This window comes from Macaca nemestrina, chromosome 6, assembly GCF_043159975.1.
Source record: "Macaca nemestrina isolate mMacNem1 chromosome 6, mMacNem.hap1, whole genome shotgun sequence".
NCBI lineage: Eukaryota > Metazoa > Chordata > Mammalia > Primates > Cercopithecidae > Macaca > Macaca nemestrina.
In genome coordinates, this window is record NC_092130.1 from 53,906,426 (window position 1) to 53,928,153 (window position 21,728).

The 21,728-nt window shown below is 41.0% G+C and overlaps 1 protein-coding gene across 7 annotated transcripts in view; it reads right to left on the reverse strand.

The window, feature by feature from the left end:
• Positions 1–3,063: 3,063 nt before the first annotated feature.
• Positions 3,064–21,728, reverse strand: part of GRAMD2B (GRAM domain containing 2B) — a 121,861-nt gene continuing 103,196 nt past the window's right edge. For 4 of the 7 annotated variants that reach the window (XM_011710134.2, XM_011710140.3, XM_011710136.3 and 1 more), the window contains 8 exons: positions 21,379–21,450; positions 21,199–21,279; positions 18,076–18,187; positions 17,071–17,196; positions 15,823–15,910; positions 14,630–14,734; positions 12,716–12,809; positions 3,064–8,723 (listed from right to left, as the gene is read on the reverse strand). In XM_011710134.2, coding sequence (XP_011708436.2) covers positions 8,682–8,723; positions 12,716–12,809; positions 14,630–14,734; positions 15,823–15,910; positions 17,071–17,196; positions 18,076–18,187; positions 21,199–21,279; positions 21,379–21,450 — 720 coding nt within the window. In that variant the 3' untranslated portion in view covers positions 3,064–8,681. The remainder of the gene's footprint in view (positions 8,724–12,715; positions 12,810–14,629; positions 14,735–15,822; positions 15,911–17,070; positions 17,197–18,075; positions 18,188–21,198; positions 21,280–21,378; positions 21,451–21,728) is intronic. The other 3 variants (XM_011710135.2, XM_011710137.2, XM_011710139.2) reach the window with 1 other exon arrangement.

Below are 21,728 nucleotides of genomic sequence, written 5' to 3' on the forward strand. Positions count from 1 at the left end.
AATAGCCAGTTAACTAAGCTGTTATTATCTCTGTTTGAAGCCCGGCTTTCTTACATTCTGCTTTGTGATGCTAACGCTGAATCTTGAAACTGTATTTTCATTTTGCTAGTAGCTCTGTTAGATTCTGCCAATAGGGCGCACTAGAGAGGGAGAGATGGCTGGCACCTGTGAGGCTGGAGGGCAAGAAGGGGTTGCTCTTTTTTGTTCTCTCCCTAAGAACTTTTTGACTTCTTCCCGTTCTGGTAAGTTTGTCACCTTGACAAAGGCAGCTTATTTCTGTAAGCTGAATCCAGTTTGCAGTCTCCCCAACATTAGCAGAACCAGCCTCATTATGCCTCCTCTGCGACTTTAACACTACCTGGCTGTGCCCCTTCTTCAGAGGTTTGAGCTTCAGCTGCAGGAAGCCCCTCCGCTGCGCTTCTAAACTGTTGTAGTTTTGAGAGGTGACAACATGCTAGCAGCCCTCGTTCGCTCTCGGCACCTCCTCGGCCTCGGCCTCCACTCTGGCCGTGCTTGAGGAGCCCTTCAGCCCTCCGTTGCACTGTGGGAACCCCTCTCTGGGCTGGCTGAGGCTGGAGCTGGCTCCCTCTGCTTGCGGGGAGGTGTGGAGGGAGGGGCGTCCGTGGGAAGTGGGGCTGTGCCGGGTGCCCGCGGGCCAGCGCGGCCTGGCAGGCCCCATACTCAGAGTGACCAGCCGGCACTGCTGGCCCTGGGCAGTGAGGAGCTTAGCACCCGGGCCAGCAGCTGTGCAGGGTGCGCAGGGTCCCCTAAGCACTGCCGGCCTGCCTGTGCCGTGCTTGAATTCTCCCTGCGCCTCAGCCGCCTCCCCATGGGGCAGGGTTCAGGACCTGCAGCCTGCCATGCCGGAGCTGAGCCCCCTGCCCCCACCCCCACCCCCGTGGGCTCCCGTGCAGCCTGAGCCTCCCTGAGGGGCGCCACCCCATGCTCCGTGGCGCCAGGTCTCACTGACTGCCCAAGGGCTGAGGAGTGCGGGCATGCAGCGGGGAATTGGCGGGCAGCTCCACCCACGGCCCCAGCACGGGATCCACTAGGCAAAGCCAGCTGGGCTCCTGAGTCCCGTGGGGACTTGGAGAACTTTTATATCTAGCTGGAGGATTGCAAATGCACCAAGCAGCACTTTGTGTCTAGCTCAAGGTTTGTAAATGCACCAATCAGCACTCTGTGTCTAGCTCAAGATCTGTAAACCCACCAATCAGTGCTCTGTGTCTAGCTAATCTAGTGGGGACTTGGAGACCTTTTGTGTGTAGCTAAAGGATTGTAAATGCACCAATCAGCACTCTGTGTCTAGCTCAAGGTTTATAAACGCACCAGTCAGCACCCTGTCAAAATGGAGCAATCTGCTCTCTGTAAAATGGGCCAATCAGCTCTCTGTAAAATAGACCAATCAGCAGGATGTGGGTGGGGGTGGGGGTGGGGGTCAGATAAGGGAATAAAAGCAGGCTGCCCCAACCAGCAGTGGCAACCTACTTGGGTCCCATTCCATCTTGTGGAAGCTTGGCTTTTTCACTCTTCAGAATAAATTTTGCTGCTGCTCACTTTTTGGGTCCGCGCTGTGTGTATGAGCTGTAACACTCACCGCGAAGATCTGTAGCTTCACTCCTGAAGTCACCAAGATCATGAACCCACCAGAAGGAACAAACTCGGGACACACCATCTTTAAGAACTGTAACACTCACCGTGAGGGTCCGCGACTTTATTCTTGAAGTCAGTGAGACCAAGAACCACCAATTCCAAACACAGTTTCAGCCACTTCTCTTCTGTTCTCCCAAAGCTAGATTTGCCACTTCCATGCTTTCTTAGTGTTCTGTTTCCCTTTTCTGTTACCAAGTTAACAATTTTTTCTACTTGGTTCACAATTCTGAATGTTGAGTTTTCTGTGATGTGGGACTTCCATCGCCACTCAAGATGGAGTAACAGGTGCTAGATTTGACTTACCTGAAACAACCAAAAAACCCAGACAAAATATATGAAACGAATGGTGTTCAGGACACTGGAAATTAACTAGTGAAGGACAGTGATGTCTGAGAGAAGGGAAATAGTGGAGATGAGCCTCTGATTGCCCGGCTTACTGCATTGAGGGTTTTCAGGCTGCAGTGTAGGGAGGGGAACCCAGGCAGAGCCCAGGGATCTCCTTGAGCTCCAGAAATGGAGCTGGGAGTTGGCCAGGTGGTGGAGTTTGCATAATAGAGCATTAGAAAGAGCTTCTCTTCGAAAGACATAAAGAGAATAAAGATACAAGCCAAGGTCTGGGAGAAAATATTTGCAAATTGAATATCTGATAAAGGACTTTAGTCCGAAATATATAAAGAACTTTCAAAGCTCAATAATTAGAAAACAATCCAGTAAAAAATGGGCAAAAGATTTAAACAGAACCTTTACCAAAGAAAATATACAGATAGCAAATAAGTCCATGAAGAAGTGCTCAACATCGACAGTCTTTAGAAAAATGCAAATTAAAACTACAATGAGATACCAGAACACACCTATATCATTATGTCTAAAATTTAAAAGATTGATAGCACGTGTTGGTGAGGGTTTTGAGGAACTGGTGCTCTCACCCTGCTTGTGGAAATGTTAAATGCTATACTTTGAAGAAGCAATTTGGCAGTTTTTTCTGAAGTTAAACATATATATATATATATATATATATTTTTTTTTTTTCTTTTTTCTTTTTCTTTTTTTGAGACTGAGTCTCCCTCTGTTGCCCAGGCTGGAGTGCAGTGGCATGATTTCTTGGCTCACTGCAACCTCTGGCAACCAGGTTCAAGTGATTCTCGTGCCTCAGCCTACCAACTGGCTGGGAGTACAGGTGCGTGCCACCGTGCCCTGCTAATTTTTATATTTTTAGTAGAAATGGGGTTTCGCCATGTTGGCCAGGCTGGTTTCAAACTCCTGACCTCAAGCAATCTGCCCGCCCAGAGTCCTGGGATTACAGATGTAAGCCACTGAGCCCACCATTGAAGTTAAACATACACGTATCATATGACCCAGCAACTCCACTCCCAAGAGAAATGAAAGTGCATATCCTTACAAAGACTGGTGCCAGATGTTCACAGCAGCTTTATTGGTATTAAGAACAACAACAAAAAACTAGAAACAACCCAAATATCCGTCTACAGGCAAATGGATAAACAGTCTGTGTTATACACATACAATGGAATACTGTTGAGCAATAAAAAGGCATAAACTATTGAAACATGCAAAAAATGGATAAATCTCAAAATAATTATGTTGACAGAAAGAATCCAGACCAAAAAAAGAGTACATGTTATATGGCTCCACTTATATGAAATTCTAGAAAATGCAAACTAATCTACAGAGACAGAAAGCAGATCAGCAGTTGCTTAGAATGGAGAATGTAGGTAGGGGCACGAGAGAAGGATTGTAACGTGGTTTCTCTGAGGGGTGATGGATGTTTATTATCTTGATTGTGGTGATGGTTTCTCGAGTACACGTGTACATAAAAACATAAGATTGTATACATTAAGTATGTGGTTTACTGTATGTAAATTATACATCAACAAAGGTGTTAAAAATGGAGAATAAAACAAATCAGAATGCTGTTAGGATGGTGCTGTGAGACAAAACTGTACAGGTGTTCCTTTTAGCAGCCAACAAATCTACTTCTCTCCTGCATCCATGGCCTTGAACTGCATTTTCACTAGAGAACTTTCAGCTTGGGGCAAAAAATATTTAGCTCTGGGTGTGGGGGAAGATTTTTGTTACTTCCTCCTGTAGCCTATATATGTGCAGAGAGGAAGAAATAGAGTTCACAGCCATAGTCCTCAAATGAAGAAGGAGCAAAGGAGTGATAGGGTCACTAACTGGACAGAGCCCGAGAATAAACGGACAAGAGTTTATATAGGCAGATGGATGTCCTTCTGTCTATGATATGCTTAGCATAGGTGCCGTGGTGGCAGGGCAGAGGGACGCAGGCTTCTCTGTATAACATGTTCTCTTACTGCCATGTATCAGAAGAGGTTTTATAATCATAGTTGTTTTCAGAAAGAACAAAATGAAACTTTCTAGTGGCATTCATAAAGACATAAAAATAATGGGTTGTGTAGCTCATCAAGATCCGTTGAGGCAGGGCGCTGTGGCTCATGCCTGTAATTTCAGCACTTTGGGAGGCTGAGGCGGGCAGATCACTTGAGGTCAGGAGTTCGAGACCAGCCTGGCCAACATGGTGAAGCCCCATCTGTACTAAAAAAACCCCCAAAATTAGCAGGGCATGGTGGCAGGCACCCATAAACCGGCTGCTCAGGAGACTGAGGCAGGAGAATCACTTGAACCCGGGCAGTGGAGGTTGTAGTGAGCTAAGATTGCACCACTGCACTCCAGCCTGCGCAGTAGAGTGAGACTCTGTCTCAAAAACAAAACAAAACAAAACAAAACAAAACAAAACAAAACAACAAAAATGATCCATTAGTGAGTTTGTCTGTGAGAAGCAAGGGCCATTTTCCCCTTCCACTTTTCATTACCACTACTGAGATTATTGGTATTGTGGATGCTCCTTGTGTGTGTACAGAAAAAAAAAAAGAGAGGCACTACATAGAGTGGCTAGAAACAGAGATAAGAGAAACTACAAGAGAGAAACAGAATCAGGTCTCTGTTTTTTTTTTTTTTTTTTTTTTTTTCAAATTAGAAAAGGACTCAGCGTCTAGACACAACAAAGAAGTGCTGGAAATTCAGTGATCAAAGATGCTTCATGTAATGACTTTTTTTTTAGGCAAGAATCTGGTAGCTTGATAGTAATTAGCAGGGAGAGGTGTAAAAGAAGCATATTAAAATAATATTATATCACTGGGCTCCTTTGTCAGTAGGTCAGGTTATGACCTCAAATGGCAGTATAACTATTACCGATGTGTAGAATTTTGACTTAAAAAATGCTTGAGAGTAAAATCACCTGAGCTATCCGTAACATATTAGTGTCCATATCCTTTAGATCACCAGAAACAAAAAAGTAAGAAAGCATCACCTGCATTTTACTATTGTTAGGATACACAAATCAAAATAGCATATAAGACAACTCATATTTAAGTCAGAATTTTTTTTTCTTTTTTGGCCTGACTCCATGAATTTATGAACTTGTGTAAGACAAGGAAAAAGCATTTAAAAAATGTCTCTGGGCTGGGCGAGGTGGCTGACATTTGTAGGTGGATTGTTTGAGCCCAGGAGTTCGAGACCAGCCTGGGCAACATGGCGAAAACCTGTCTCTACTAAAAATACAAAAAGTTAGCTGGGTGTGGTGGTGTGCACCTGTAGTCCCAGCTACTTGGGAGGCTGAGGTGAGAGGATGGGTTGGGAGGTAGAGGTTGCAGTGAGCCGAGATTGTGCCACCCAGCCTGGGTGATGATAGAGTGAGACCCTGTCTGGGAAAAAAAAAAAAAAAGTCTCTTGGTTGGTTTCAAGGAATTGCATAAATGAATACCTGGGAAATGCTTTGGAGTATTGTGGAGTATATATAGGAAGGTATCTTAAATGTTTAGCTTGAGAGGGCAACAATAATAATAATAGCATTTCCAGCTTATGGAAGATTGGTAATTTCTATTCACCAAAATAGTATGTATTTAATTATATTATAGATTAAAATATTAGAGTGCATAGAAATAGTATTACAAGTGATAATCTTTTTAAGATTACACAAGTTTTGAAGGGCAAAACATATGGTGGACATTTGCTATTTGGCCATTCAGCATCTGAAACCCCTATGTTAGAATTCCCTACGTTTAAAACCTAGTTGGTAGAGGCGTAAAAATCCCAGATGCTTGCTTTCCCTCGCTTGGTATGCTCGTTAGTATGCAGGCTTAACCTGGATTTCACCATTCGGATCTAGCTGCACCAGATTTTCACTTGGAAGCTAGTAAAGGGAAACAAAACAAACAATAGAATCCGCAAAGCAGAAACAATAACTAAACCTAGGAATGGCAGCGCTCTCTTTCGCTGTGGATGAGTCAACTGTAGTGGTTGTTGGGAAATAAAGTTTCAGGTAAAGAACTAGCAGCCATGCTGTGGGGGTGGCAGTTGTGAGTTCTGATTCCCTGCAGAGAGTCACCCAATCTTTTAAATTAACTTATCTGATTAAAAAAAGGTAATTACTGTTCATTATACAAAATCTGTAGGATACAGAAAATGTGTATGGGTTTCTGTGTATGTATGTATGTGTATATATATATATATACACACACACACACACATTTAGGGTTTTCTTCCTAAAATTGGGATCATACCCTATAGTTTTATGTCTTTTAATGCAATTTTTGATATTTTGTATGCCTTTCTTTGACAATGCAATTTTAAATAACTACATCATTTAACTGTCTTCTACTGAATATTTCGACTCTCTAATATTTTGCTGTCAGAGTTTTCAAAGAATATTCTTGCATATAAACTCTACTATACCTCTAATTGTTGCTTTAGGATAAATTCCTAGATGGCAGATTACTAAAACTCAGTGAAATCTGAGCCTTTTTGAGGCTCTTGATATGGTTATAAAGTTGTTCTCCAGAGGTGGCTGACCCACTCTTGAATCACTAATGGGTTTTGAATAGAAAGCATTGACACTGAACTTTAATAAAACTGTAATGTCAGACATGATTTTTTTTTTTTGAGACAGAGTCTCGCTTTGTTGCCCAGGCTGGAGTGGCAGTGGCAAGATCTAGGCTCACTGAAACCTCCACCTCCTGGGTTCAAGTGATTCTCCTGCCTCAGCCTCCCAAGTAGCTGGGACTACTGTTGCATAAAAATAGTTTTTAAAATAATGACTATTGTAGCTGTTATGAAAGCATACTACTTGCCTGACGTGGCTATGTGCTTTAGAGACATCATCACATTGACTGATTGACTGAGACAAGGTCTTGCTCTGTCACCCAGGTTAGAGTGCAATGGTGTGATCATGGCTCACTGCAGCTTCAGTCTCCCAGACTTCAGCAATTCTCCTGAGTAGCTGGGACTACAGGCATGCATCACCACACCCGGCTAATTTATTTTTATTTTTAGTAGAAATGGGATCTTGCTACATTGTCCAGGCCGATCTCAAACTCCTGAGCTCAAGCAATCCTCCTGCCTTGGCCTCCCAGAATGCTGGGATTATAGGCATGAGCCACTGCACCTGGCTGACATTATCACATTTAATCCTCACACTGAAACTTTTTACTGGTACTTTCAACCTCATCAATAAAATGGGGGGATATGGCCAAATATTTTGCTAAAGGTCACATAACTCATGAAATGTGGACTGAGGAATCAAGCACTGTCTTTTATTTTCCTTTTTTTGACTTCAAAGTTCATTTTCTTTCCTTTAAACCATTGTAACCCAAGAACTTAAATTCCTTGATCAGTTTTGAAATGAATACTTGGGAGGAAGGAAGTATAAGTGAGTTGGAAGCAGTAGATGGCAGGTGGAAAACGAGTTAAAAAGCATAGTAAGTCTTGGTTAAAAGAATTTACCAACTGACAAAACACAGTGTTAGCAGGGCGTTTCAACCAATGAGTATTTATTAAAAGCCAGAGGTGCACCAGGCACAGCTGTCCACTAGGCTAACAGATACAAACGATGTAACCAATTCACTTATTAGCTTATCTGATTAAATAAAATACATTTCATAGAAATGATTATCAAATGCATTGTGGATAGAAACAGAATATCCTTTATACTTAGAGATCTTATGATACCCTAAACAATTATTAATAAAAACCAGCCAACCCATATGGCAAATAGCATACCACCAGTTATTTTATTTTAGTCAGCAAAAGATAAAAACATACAAATTTCATGCTGAAATGGATTTTAGCATTATTGAATGCTGAATACAGACATCCTGTTTCAAAACTACTATCATGGTCCACCAACAGTCTTAAAAATTCAGTGTTTTTCATCCTGTATTAAATCACTATATACCTTTTGGCTTAAAAATTAGGTTTGGTTTCAACATAAGTTTAATTTAGTACTTCAGTCACATGCCTCACAGATTCTTGACCAGTTCAATTAACTATTAGTTACAGCAACAAAACAAAACATAAACGGAATGTTAAATCCACCTTGCTTGATATTCTTGCCAAAAAGGAATTGAGAAATTAAGATACACAGGTGATTTAAACCAGAACATAACAGGAGGACTAAAAAAAAAAAAAAAAAAAAAGACAAAATGTAGATGTTACTTGTTTGAAGCAAACCTGTCCACTTAGAGCCATTTATTGCCTTTTTCAGACTTGTGGCTAATTCTTGAAAGGACCACATTGAGTTCGTCGGTATATGATGTATCCTTTAGTTTGAAAGTCGTTAAGAAGGGTGTAAGGGAGAGGCAGGAGGGTGGGAAGGATGAACAAGGCACAGGGTGGAGTGTTTGCTGATGCCATTATGGTAATTATCCAAGAGAGTGTGTCCGCTGGGCCCTTCCTGAGACCTCCAGAGATGGGTCTGTTTTTTCAGGCAGCAGCAGCAAAATCTTCCTCAGAGAGTCAAGGTCAACTTTTATTGCACAAGAACCAAAATTATTTCCCTCCCCACTTTCCTGAGCTGGAGACCGCCACATGCAATGTCTGGATTCTCATCTGTTTGCGCCTCTGACCAGCAGGGCGCACTCAAACAAAACGCCCTGGGAAGCACCTTCTTCAAAGGGAAACATGAGGTATTCCGAAGGTCCAATCAATCTGGTCGATCAGTCACCATTCTCAAGCAGCTTCTGTAAGTTATTTTGTATCTTGAAATAAAAGAAAAGAAGCTCCTATTATTAAATAGAATGGAATATATTAAGGGCATATTTGCTATAGTCTATATAGCGTTCTAGATTATTCCACTTTGAATAAAAAGCTACAAAAGGGTTAAATTTAGATGAGGCAAATAGATGCTTTTTCATAAACTAGAACTCTGGCAATCCACTTTTTCTTTGGGACATGGTCTCACTCTGTCACCCAGGCTAGAGTGCAGTGATGTGATCATGGTTCACTACAGCCCTGACTTCCTAGGCTCAACTGATCCTCCCACCTCAGCCTCCCAAGTAGCTGGGACTTCAGGTGTGCACCATCATGCCTGGCCAATTTTTGCACTTTTTGTATAGACGGAGTTTCATCATGTTTCTCAGGCTGATCTAGAACTCCTGGGCTCAAGTGATCCTCCTGCCCCAGCCTCCCAAAGTATTGAAATTACAGGTGTGAGCTACCATGTCCAGCTTACAATCTACTTTAAAATGAGAGAATATAGTGCTTTAAAAAAAAAGAGAGAATGGCAGAAAGACGAAAATATCAGTAGAGACTGAGATAAATGAGACGAAAGAAAAAGAACAAGGAACTGGCAACACCAGTGTGACCCAAATGCATTAGAAGACAATAGGAAATTGGTCTTTACACAACCCATTTGATGGTTTTAATCAGACAAATGCCACGTAATAATGTTTAACAATCCTGTTACTCCAATTAGCTATTATTATTTAACATTTCCAAGAAGGTTGTGGATTTCACAGGGACAGAGACCAACCACATCAGATGTTTGGATCTTAAGACAGGTCCAATGCTGGACATCAAAAATGTTCTCAGTAAATGACTGTTGAATAAAGGAACTTGTAAGAATTCAGAGCGGCTGGGTGCTGTGGCTCACGCCTGTAATCCTAGCACTTTGGGAGGCCAAGGTGGGTAGATCACGAGGTCAGGGGTTCGAGACCAGCCTGGCCAACATGGTGAAACTCTGTCTCTACTAAAAATATACAAATTAGCTGGGTGTGGTGGCGGGCGTCTGTAATCCCAGCTTCCCAGGAGGCTGAGGCAGGAGAATTGCTTGAACCTGGGAGGTGGAGCTGGCAGTGAGCCAAGATTGTGGCACTGCACTCCAGGCTGGGTGAAAGAGCAAGACTCTGTCTTGCGGGGAAAAAAAAAAGAATTCAGAGCAAGGAATTCTCAACAACCAGCCCTGTGATGGGAGTAGAAACCTTGCAGATCAAAAGAAAGAACATATTGTTTATTAGAGGAACAGTCTGTGATGTCCTATGGGTGTTCTCAGGTGAGTGAGGAGGAAGGGGACCTGATATGTAAGTGCCAGCAAAGGCATGCCTGCTCCTGAGTCACACAACACCACACAAAGACAGGCTTTACACATGAAACCATGGGCCAGGGAGCCGAACTAGCAGGATGAGTTATGTGGGTAGTAAGCGGTGGAGCAGGGATAAGAACAAAGGCCTGACTCCAATATTTATGCTCTTTCTACTATACTGTTCCACCATTAATTCCACTTCCAGAACTAAGAAAATAAGTGTTTACTTCAGTTCCCATAAAAGACATTGCCTTTCCCCCCCACTTTCCTGCTTTGTTTCTTCCTCATGTATCCCTCAGGACGAAAGATAAATGGAAAAACAGGAGTGGGAGGTAGAAAAAGGGATAAAACAAACAACTGATATCCCAAATCCACAAAACACACCTATGATGACACACACACAAAACCCAAAAGTAAAACAAAGGAGGGAAATAAGCAATTTACATAGGAAAACCCAAATGGCCAATAAATATATGAGATGTTCAGCCTCAGTAATAATTACGAAAATACAATTGAAAACCACAATGAGATCCAGCTTCACCCTATCTGACTGGTAGTGGGAAGGCTGAATGGACTAGGATGGTACTTTGGGAAGAAACTTTGAGGAGACATTTGAAGACAGACTTCACGGGATTTGCCAACTAGTCAATCAGTGGCAGGTGAAAAGAGGGAGTTAAAAATTATGCTTAGATTGCCAATGAGGATGACTGGAAAAGCAGTGATGCCATGAACAGAAATAGGGAAGTTATAAGCACAGAAAGATCATGAGGCTTAGACATCACTGGCCCCCGAAGGCGAGAAGAAGGAATTGCTGGTATGGAGTATAAGACCTCCACGGTGTGGAGCTGCTATTTCACCGGCAGGCTGTGCTGCACTAGCGTCCAGCTGCCTCTGAGGAAAGTGCAGATGAGTCAAAAAGAGCACGGGTGTGGCCTGGTACCTCTTTTTTAATACTTAGGTTCTTTTGAGCAATGTGTGCAACTTCTAACTTTTTAGAACATCAACACATGCATTTTGGCCCCAAATCCACTTTTTACTGAATCAGTTTCTGCTTTGAGACAAAGGTGGTCTCCACCAGTGCTCCTGTAAACCTCCCCGGCCTCCCTGCTAGGCTGTCTGAACCCTGCACAAGACCCGAGGCTGCTGGCCTGCTGTGAACAAGCCCTTCTGTTTTCAGTTCCTTGATTATAGAATGTGGTGTCCTGGGCGGGCCCGGTGGGAGAGTGGGAAGAAACACAAAAGAAGGCAGCAGGATCCCATGTGTTTCTAATCCAAAGAATATCACTGGTATGTCAGAGTGAACAAAATTGAAAATGAATACTACTCCATTCTCTGGGTTGCATGAAAGCCAAACATTTGTAAGCATTTCATTAAAAAAAATCATTTTTCTTCAATTCTCAGAAATTAATGGTTTAAAAAGGAAAAAAAGCTAACCCATACCTTCTCTAGGTTGATTCTCGATGTAAGAACTTTCCACATTTGCCCATAAATACAATGATTTAATATGAATTATCTGACCTGACTTGGTTTAGAACGTAAGTTTGGAAATTCCTTTGCTTTTAATACTTTAGCTATTAAATACTAACATTGAGTGTAGAAAAACAAAGATAATTTTACTCATTTGTATTTAATATGAAATTTTACTAATTTGTATTTAATATGAAGAAATACATCTTCCCAAGTAAGCATAACTGTACTATGATGTAAAGCTACCAAATACTGGGCATTTGTGACAGCAGTTCTAACTGAACACTGGATTCTTCTCTCTAAGCCTTTCCTGAAGGATTAGAGTAAAAACAAAGTAGTTATCAGATAAAGGAGAAGAAAATAAGACATGTAAATCAGGTTTATTTCTGGGATATTTCTGGCATGCCTATCTTCTTCTCCAGCTCACTCTCCTGCTGCCTTCTAAGAATGCCACAAGCTAAGGACAGATTTGCCCTAGCGTTGTTTGGACTGTAGACACTTTGAGATAAAGGTACATCTGTGGCCTTATCAACAAAGCCTAAAGCTGAATTCTGAGGAACAGTAAAGCAGAGAGCTTCTAAGCACAACTTTGCAGTCAGACAGGCCTGGTTCAGGTTCTAGATCTGCTGACTTTATTTACATATTTTTCTTCTAATGTTCTCTCAGCAGACTCAAGTCTGCTGCCTTTCTAGGTGTGTTACTTTCAGCAAGCTAATTTGATACTCTGATTCTTCTCCTATCAGATAGGGAACAATGATGCCTATCTTCCATGGTTCTAATAGGGCTTACATGCAATATTTTATGTATGGGAGCGATCAGCCTGGGTGGAGTTGGGGCTGTACTTTCTGGCCAAGCCAGTGGTTGGTCTCCAGTTCACTCCCTACTACGTCCCTACACTGAGCTCTGATGTCAGAGGTCACTTACTATTGGGCCCTGTGCTATTAAGTAATATGTCTAATCAAGGAGGAAAAACAAAAGACCCGCAAGACTATGTATTTCAGGGAAAATGAGATTAAAACTTGTTTCTTTGTGGAAATAAAAAATATTTTTCACATTTACTATGAAAAGCCCCCTGCCCGGGTTGATCATGTAGGTTTATTGCGGCACACTAACGGTGTCTGAGTGTGTAATCCCTGACCTGACCTAGGACAATCAATAGGCACTACTGTGACTGCCCCCATACACAGGAAAGAAATAGGTCACCTTTTCTAATTTCACTATGTTAGCTGTAAGCTCTTGACAGAGAACTTCCACACTGAATTGTACTTGTGATCCCAGGCCAGATGGTGCTGCCTGTCTGTAAGAAAAAAGAGAAAAATTATTAAGGGCAGGGATGACAAGGAAAGAAGTGGAATGAACACATTTAAAATTGATTCGAACAGAAAATTGGTTTATAATAGAAGAGAGTGAACATTTCATTTGTTAATATTAGACAAAGCCCTGCAGTAATCCGCAACTCCAGGCTAGATGTTTAGGGAACTAATTCCTAAAGGCTCAGCTGGAAATCTCTTAAGCTATTTTTAAGTGGATATGGTGTGTTTTGGCTTCCAAACAAAAATCAGGCAATTATTTTCAAGCACGTGGTTTCTTAGAACCCTTTTATTAACCCCTAATATCCTCTCTGTCTCTACCAGAGCATAAACTTACAAGAATGATTGCACTTTTCAGCTATTTATACTAGAACTTTAAAAGTTTAGGAATGTCTTTATCTAGTTAATCAAATGTCCCTTGAAATGTGAGACTTTTGTAGTTCCTTCTTTGAGATTTATCATACAGCTATAATTGTCCTTGTCTTATAATCAGGCATGAGCCACTGTGCCTGGCCTGGAGTCACTTCTTGTCTTTATGTACATTAACTTTTTGAACAAGATGGGAGAAAGTAAGGGCAGAGTATGAATCCATACCAAACTGTTTATTAGGCTTTTGTATTTTATTAGTTCAAGTGTATATTTATGGTTCAAAAATAACCTGTATACCTGGATACATGTAAGCCACCTAAAGGTAATTCCTACAGAGTAAAGAAAGGTCCTAGAATGGTATAACACAGTATTTCTCAAAGTACAGAGCTCAGACCATTGCCATCAGCACGACCTGGGAACTTGCTGCAAATGCAAATTCTCAGGCCTCATGCCAGACCTACTATATCAGGCACTCTGGAGATGAGCCCTGAAATCTGTTTAAACGATTCTAGATAATTCTGATGCAAATTAAAGTTTGAGAGCCACTGGTAGACTGAGGAGCCCATGGTTTTTGTAGTTATATACACCTGCAGCTGATTCTGCAAACCGTAAGACATTAAACTAATTATTACTCTAAGTCTCAGTTTCTTCATCTGTAAAATGGGAATAACAGCTCTATTCTAAAGTTGTGATGAAAATGTAATGAGGAAAAATCATTTGTATTTGTATGTGTATGTATTCATTCTAATAGAGTCTTTAGCATGTGGTGGATACTCTGTCAGGAAATATCTCTACTTCAAAAACTTGGGCTAAATGTACACTTTCTAACATAGCATAAATTATTTCACTTTTTAGGCAACGTGTCAAAATCTTCATGTAAATAGGTTTAAAGAAAAGAGCTCTATGTCTGAAAAGGTTTAATTAGGCCAGGCATGTTAAAAAAAAGACTGATGGAAAATCTTCACAGACACATTCAACTAATTACTAGTCACATTGATCTTGACAGTGGTCAAGAGTTTTGTAAATAAGTGAGTTAATATAAAAAGTTATACATGATCAAATGTGCCGAGTTTCTTGAATTGCTTCTTTCTCTGAGTGTCTTGGTTAACTGCCATTTTACTAAGGTAAACTTGCATAGTTTAAGAAATGGGGCAAGGTCACAACTGCATCTTAGCATATTAGAGCAAGATAATATAAAATGAGGCTTGTTTCTTGCCTTCTTACTAGCAACATTACAACAACTCCAAAATAGTACAGGGTTAGGTCATCCATTTCTAGACCCTCCTACCTTTTTACTTTCCACATATACACTTAACAAAATATCTCATACAGAATGTATCTCCAATTAATGTTTACTAAGAAGGATGCTAAGTTCTGGTCAATTATTACATTAAGCAGAAAGGCAAGCAGATGACAGAACTAGAGGCAATTAGCTTACTCAGTATTATGGGTGTCCACAATGGAGGTTAGTAACCCCAGCTGCTCCTCCAGAGTATTAATTCTGTATCTCATATAGAAGGTCGAGATGATTAGTGCACAGACACTGGAAAGGGATGAAAGAGAAACTTTCATTAGGTTAATGGCCAGGATCTGATGTTCATAAAACAACTCAGTGCCAATGTGATACACTTGAGGCAAGGCATTTTCCAAAATAACTTGGTAAAGAGATTTTAAAAACATCCTTTCTAAACAGGCTGATGCTTGTTATAAAACTTACCGCTAGAAGAGACTTAAAATCCTCTAGCCCAAGTCCCTCAATTTGCAAATAATGGCCCTTCTAATAGCATTGGTCAGAGCCAGACCCAAGTTGGAGTAGCGAGCCAGCGTTCCTCCTCCCTGCGGTACTACCGTCCTCTGCTAGAAGAGCCTGGGCAGACAGTCCCAGTCGTGTTCTCTGGTGACTCCCTCCTTTATCTGGAAACTAGACTGGGCATATTTTCCTTGGTTGGGAGGAACAGCCTAGAACTGGGTCAGGCTATTTTCAGAAGAACAATCGGTTACACACTGGAAGTTAAAAAAGTCGATGCCTACATTTTTGGTAAAGGGGATGAGGATAACATTTTCAAGTTGTGTTGGCCCCTGTTCAGGGGACATGGGACAGATGGCAAAACAAAATTACAGCTAGATAGAAGGAATAGGTTCTAGTGTTGAATACCACTGTAGAATGACTAAAGTTAACAATGATAGAGTTTCAAATAGCTAAAAGAGGATATTGAATGTTCTCAACACAAAGAGATGATAAGGGTGATGGATATGCTAATTACCTGGATCTGATGAGTATACATTATATGTATCAAAACATCACTATGTACTCCATAAATATGTACAATGATTATATGTCAAAAAAATAAAAACAATAACAAGGGTAAATATATTTCATAATTTACAGAGCAATTTCCCAACTAATGGTACCCACTCAGAACTTAGTCCTCTGCAGGGTTTGGCACAACCACGAAAATGTGACCTAAGCCTAAGGAAAAAAAGCTGAAGTAGGAGACAGAAATTGTCAAAGTAAAGATGTGGGTCACATTTCAGACAATTGAGATTTACAGTCGGTCTCGGCAATGTGAAGAGATTACTCCTTTAGCGAATGAAATCATTTTCTTAGTCACAGTAAATTCATGTACTTACACAATTGCATAGAATATAAGAATATGGTGAAGCATGGGACATTTCTGAGACTTGACTTTATGTAAGATTCCAACAGTTTCTGACAGACCTGTTGGGTGGAAAACAAAAAACAACTGTTTAAAACCATAACACACTTCTTTTATCCAGCAATATCCCTATATAGGGTACTTGAGAGAGGTAATTATTCCCAGGTAAAAGAAATCAGAGAAAATATCCACTGAAGCCTCCCAGTTGTCATTTTAACCAGTAGTTACAATTCCTTCCAACACAATTCATTGATTTACACACCTATCCACAGCCTTCTTTGTGTCAAGCATTGTGCTGGAATCAATGGTGAACAATATAACAATATCCTTGCTCTCTTACCAGTATAGCTAGTTATTAGAATAAAAAGTAAATAAGAAATTTAAGTTTTACTGGAAAATTTTTTGTTTTTTGAGACAGTCTCACTCTGTTGCCCAGGTGACAGTGGCGTGATCACAGCTCATTACAGCCTTGACCTCCTGGCCTCAAGCAATCCTCCTGCCTCAGCCTCCCAAGTAGCTAGAACTACAAACATGTACCACACCCAACTGATTTTTAAATTTTTTGTAGAGATAGGGTCTCACTATGTTGCCCAAGCTGGTCTTGAACTCCTTGGACCCAATCAATCCTCCCACCTCAGCCTCCCAAAGTGCTGGGATTACAGTAACAGAAATTTTTGAAACATAATCTCATGTATTCAGAATCATGAAGTGACCTCCATGAAGGCTATTCACTTTTGTATCCCCAACTGTAATCATGGAACTGGGTACTGGTTGCTAAATGAATAAGTGAATTAATATGCAAAGACCTATAATACAAAGGGAGGAAAGGGAACATGAAGAGCAGTCATAAGGTGAAACATGGGGACCCTTTAAAAGTTACAAATAGGCCAGGTGTGGTGGCTCACGCCTGTAATCCCAGCATTTTGGGAGGCCAAGGAGGGTGGATCACAAGGTCAGGAGTTCGAGACTAGCCTGACCAACATGGTGAAACCCTGTCTCTACTAAAAATACAAAAATTAGCGGGGCATTAGCTGGCTCAGGAGGCTGAGGCATGAGAATCACTTGAACCCAAGAGTCAGAGGTTGCAGTGAGCCGAGATTGTGTCATTGCACTACAGCAGCCTCGGTGACAGAGCAAGACGCTGTCTAAAAAAGAAAAAAAGTTACAACCAGATGTCTCCAACCCTTCTAAAAAACCCCCTCACAAGACCTCCATTCCTTACCCTGTGCAGGGAGACTCTTGGCTTTTCCTTCAGGTACTCTGTTCACATGGGCATCTGCCCGAGTTGGCTTTGCTTCTCCCTTGGAGACATTCAGAACTGTTTGGGATTCTGTCACATGGAAATCTACTAAGCCAAAACGGAGCTGGGTAAGTTTTCTCTCCAATGTATTTAAAACAGGATTAATCACCAAGTAAATCAATCCCTCAACATGCATGATGGTCAAGAACATGAATGGATTGTCTCACAAGTTAGTTGTGGTGGCTGGGGGCTGAAACTGAATGCTTAAGCAAATAAGTAATAAAGTGATATAAGGATAGTCTTTCATTTTCCAACTAACTCACATAGATAATTTGGCTATAACAATTAAAAATATTATTGAAATAAGAGGGAAGAAAATAGGCCAGGCGCGGTGGCTCACACTTGTAATCCCAGCACTTTGGGAGGCCAAGGTGGGTGGACCACGAGGTCAGGAGTTCGAGACCAGCCTGATGAACATGGTGAAACCCCATCTCTACTATAAACATGCAAAAATTAGCCGGGCTTGGTGGCACATGTCTGTAATCCCAGCTACTCGGGAGGCTGAGACAGGAGAATCGGTTGAACCCGGGAGGTGGAGGTTGCAGGAGCCAAGATCGTGCCATTGCACTTAGGCCTGGGCAACAGAGAGAGACTCCGTCTCAAACAAACAAAAACAAAAAAAAGAGGGAAGAAAATATTATGTTTTTCTCTCTCAACTACCCCAATATTAGGTCTATTTAAGAGACCTCTGTTAAATATGCATAAAAGGAAACGAATTTTTACCACATAGGCAATTCTTTTCCCTCAAACTCTCAAGGCATCCTTTCTCCAGATTCCATTCCTGATTTTTAGCTAGGAAGACAATGTGGCTTTTTTTTTCTTTCTTTTCTTTTCTTTCTTTCATTCTTTTTTTTTTTTTTAAGGGGGTTGGGTGAGGATGTTTTGCGGGGAATTAAATTTTAGTCAAAATACAACAATTTCCCAAACCTCGAGAGTTCTCAGATTCAGGAGTTTGAGAACCAGAACTGCTGTATCCTTCCATGTCTTGCCTTCTTTGTTGAACCACTCCATCCAGATCTGAGAATTCATCATTGAAATCCTGAAGGGAAACAGTGAAATGAAGACAGGCTGATTTTCCCTTAGTAAACAGGCAGGCCTTTGTACCTCCCAGCCCTTTCACCTAGGCCTGACCTATAAAACATAGAACAGAAGGAAGGATTACCCCATATGATTGGGATTTTCCCAACAGATCACCGAGTGTCTGGTTACTGAAACAGATTTTTCAGGCAGTTAAAATTCTGTCAACAAACAGTGGCCAACTTGTTTAAAACAACAAATGTCTGGAAAAACACCCAGAATGCCAATAATTGAGAAGCATCCAGTGTGAAGCTGAAGAGGTTTCATTAGCACTTTGTAATGAGAAAACCTGATTACTATACACATATATAAGAGAAAAAATAGAAAGCTTTAAATCCAAGTTCAAATATGTAGACAGAAAGATACTACTAGATTATAGTTTTTTTTTTATTTTAAAAAAGTATTGGAAACAGAAAAGGAAAAATGGCTTTAGCAAATTAGGCCCTGAAAATAAAGTTTAAGCTTTTTTTATTCCCTCAACTAAATCAAAACAGGGTTAGTGCTAGTACATTTACATTTTAGAAAGATGATGGAGGAGTAAGGGAAAAAGCACAGGCGTTCTACTTTGTATTCTATTGGTTCCCCAAAGTGCTTAAGAACGGAAGAGACAAATGGTGTCATTAAAATGTCCTGGCAAAGGTACAATTAGGCTGAGCTTTTAACAATTTAGTCAGCTGCCAGATGAAGAAGAGACTCATCTTGTAAGCAAATTACCAGCCTTTCACCTTGAACTAGCTGTCTTTTGTTCATCTCAACACTCATTTCGATTTCATACAAGGATTTATAGGAGAAGGAAGATTGAAAATTTCTTCAATTTAATGATTTCTTGAATGCCTATCTTGTATCAGGCAGTATGCAAAGCTCCTTACATACATGATTGCATTTAATCTTCACAGCCACATCATGAAGCTGGCATTTTAATGGATGAAGAAACTGAGTCAAAGCAGTTACAGAGCTTGCCTGATGATATAACATAGCTGGGTGGAGCCCAGATTTAAAACCAGGTTTCTTGGATTCCAAATCCATATGTGTTACATTATATTTTGTGCTGCTTCCCACTACTGTTTTTCAAGGTAGATTTTTAAGAAATTGAGATAAAATTCAGGTAACATAAAATCCACCATTTAAAAGTATACAATTTAGTGGTGTTTAGAATATTCACAATGTTGTACAACCATGGCTACAATCTTGTTCTGAAATATTTCCATCACCCCCCAAAGAAAGCCCATACCCATTAGCAGTCACTTTCAATTTCTCCCTCACCCCATTCTCTGGCAACCACTAGTTTACTTTCTGTCCCTATGGATTTGCCTGTTCAAGATATTTCATATAAAGGTAATCATAGAGTATGTGGCCTTTTTGAGTCTGGCTTCTTTCACTTAGCATGCTGCTTTCAAGGTCCATCCATGTTGCTATATTGTTGCTGGTATCAGTACTTCATTTCCCTCTTTTTTTTTTAGATGGAGTCTCATTGCACCATCCTCCAGGCTGGAGTGCAATGGGGCGATCTCAGCCCACTGCAACCTCTGCCTTCCAGGTTCAAGCAATTCTCCTGCCTCAGTCTCCTGAGTAGCTGGGATTATGGGCACCCGCCACTAGGCCCAGCTAATTTTTTGTATTTTTTAGTAGAGACAGGGTTTCACTATGTTGGCCAGGCTGGTCTCGAACTCCTGACCTCACGATCTGCCCACCTCAGCCTCCCAAAGTGCTGGGATTACAGGCGTGAGCCACCACGCCCAGCCCTTAATTTCCTTTTTATGGTTGAATAATATCCCATTGTATGGGTATTTAAAAAATTTATTAATCAGTTGATGGACATTAGGCTTTTCCCCACCTTTTGGCTATTACGAATAACGCTATTAACATTCTTGTACAAGTGTTTGTGTGAATACGCTTTCAGTCCCATTACTTTTAAACTGTTCTCAAAAAAAGATTTGTGGGAGATGTTGAAACCATGGGCTCATATTGCTTCATTAATGTTGAATATTTATAATCATTTGAATGATATGGCTGGAACTCTCTTGGGAAAACATTATAACCATTATGGGTACAAATCTTACACAAACAGAGGGAGCTACTTCCCACTGGAGATTTACTCTACAGTTTACAAAGTCTAAGGGAATGAATCAATCTTTACCTGTCACTTGGGCTTTATAGCTTTCTTTTCTTTTCTTTCTTTTTTTTTTTGAGACTGAGTCTGGCTCTGTCGCCCAGGCTGGAGTGCAGTGGCCGGATCTCAGCTCACTGCAAGCTCCGCCTCCCGGGTTTACGCCATTCTCCTGCCTCAGCCTCCCGAGTAGCTGGGACCACAGGCGCCCGCCACTTCGCCTGGCTAGTTTTTTTGTATTTTTTAGTAGAGATGGGGTTTCACCGTGTTAGCCAGGATGGTCTCGATCTCCTGACCTCGTGATCCGCCCGTCTCGGCCTCCCAAAGTGCTGGGATTACAGGCTTGAGCCACCGCGCCCGGCCTTTTTTTTTTTTTTTTTAACAGTTAATTCTGAGCATGTTTGTCTTCTCTTCTAAGTTGTGAAGTCTCTGAAGGCATGAATTAGTTTTAATTTTTCCTGGTATCCTACAGCGTGCACTAGCATGGTGCCTTGAACACAGAAGACATTTAAGGATTTGTGGGATGACTCAGTCCTACCTCAAATAGATGTGTGAATCCCTCTAAACCAATATTGACAGGCAAACAGAGCAAGACTTTATGAATGCCTTCACTGACCAGTAACTCACCAAGACAGTCTACTAGGTGTTTCTTTCTTTTTGCAGGACAACTCTTCAATTACTTGGAAAAAGTTTATGGCTACTATGGTTTCCTCTTCTTCAAGACAGATATGCCCTGTTTCTTCAACTGTACCTCAAATATTTTGGTCCTAAGCTCTTCCCACACCCTGGTCATGGTGTAAGCACAAGTGTAACTGTGGGACATATTCCCTTTCTTTTGCATTTAGATAGTTATGTAGGCAACTTACCAGAGGCAGAGATGACGGGCGGTCTGCTCGGAAACTGTTTTCAGCAGAAGATGGATTGGGACTGTTACCAACACTTGTATTCTGAAATTATTGGAACAAAGCGAAAAACCAGATTAACAATGAAACCATAAGAAATACAGAAGAGAGATAGTAATTGAGGCTCAGGGACATCATACTCACTTCTAAGTGTCCACACACAGATTTTAGTAGTTTGTAAGTTGAATCTCTGGAGAGTAAGGAGACAAATATGTACTGAAAAACAAAACAGGATAATTATGAATAGATATTACCTGATGAGAAGTGAGAGTTGAGAGTTCAGAAAAGTATCTGTATACAGCTTTTTCACTTTCAAACAACATGGACCGCTCTTTGATCTACATTCTCCTCTCACCCAAATATTCCATTTTTATTCCATTTCTGGAATAAAGCAAACATTCTCCCACAAAAACAACAAAATTTTCAAACCCAATTTAAGAGTAATCAATACATGTAGGGCAAAATGAAGGCTCCAAAAGCCTGTCATTGGTGCC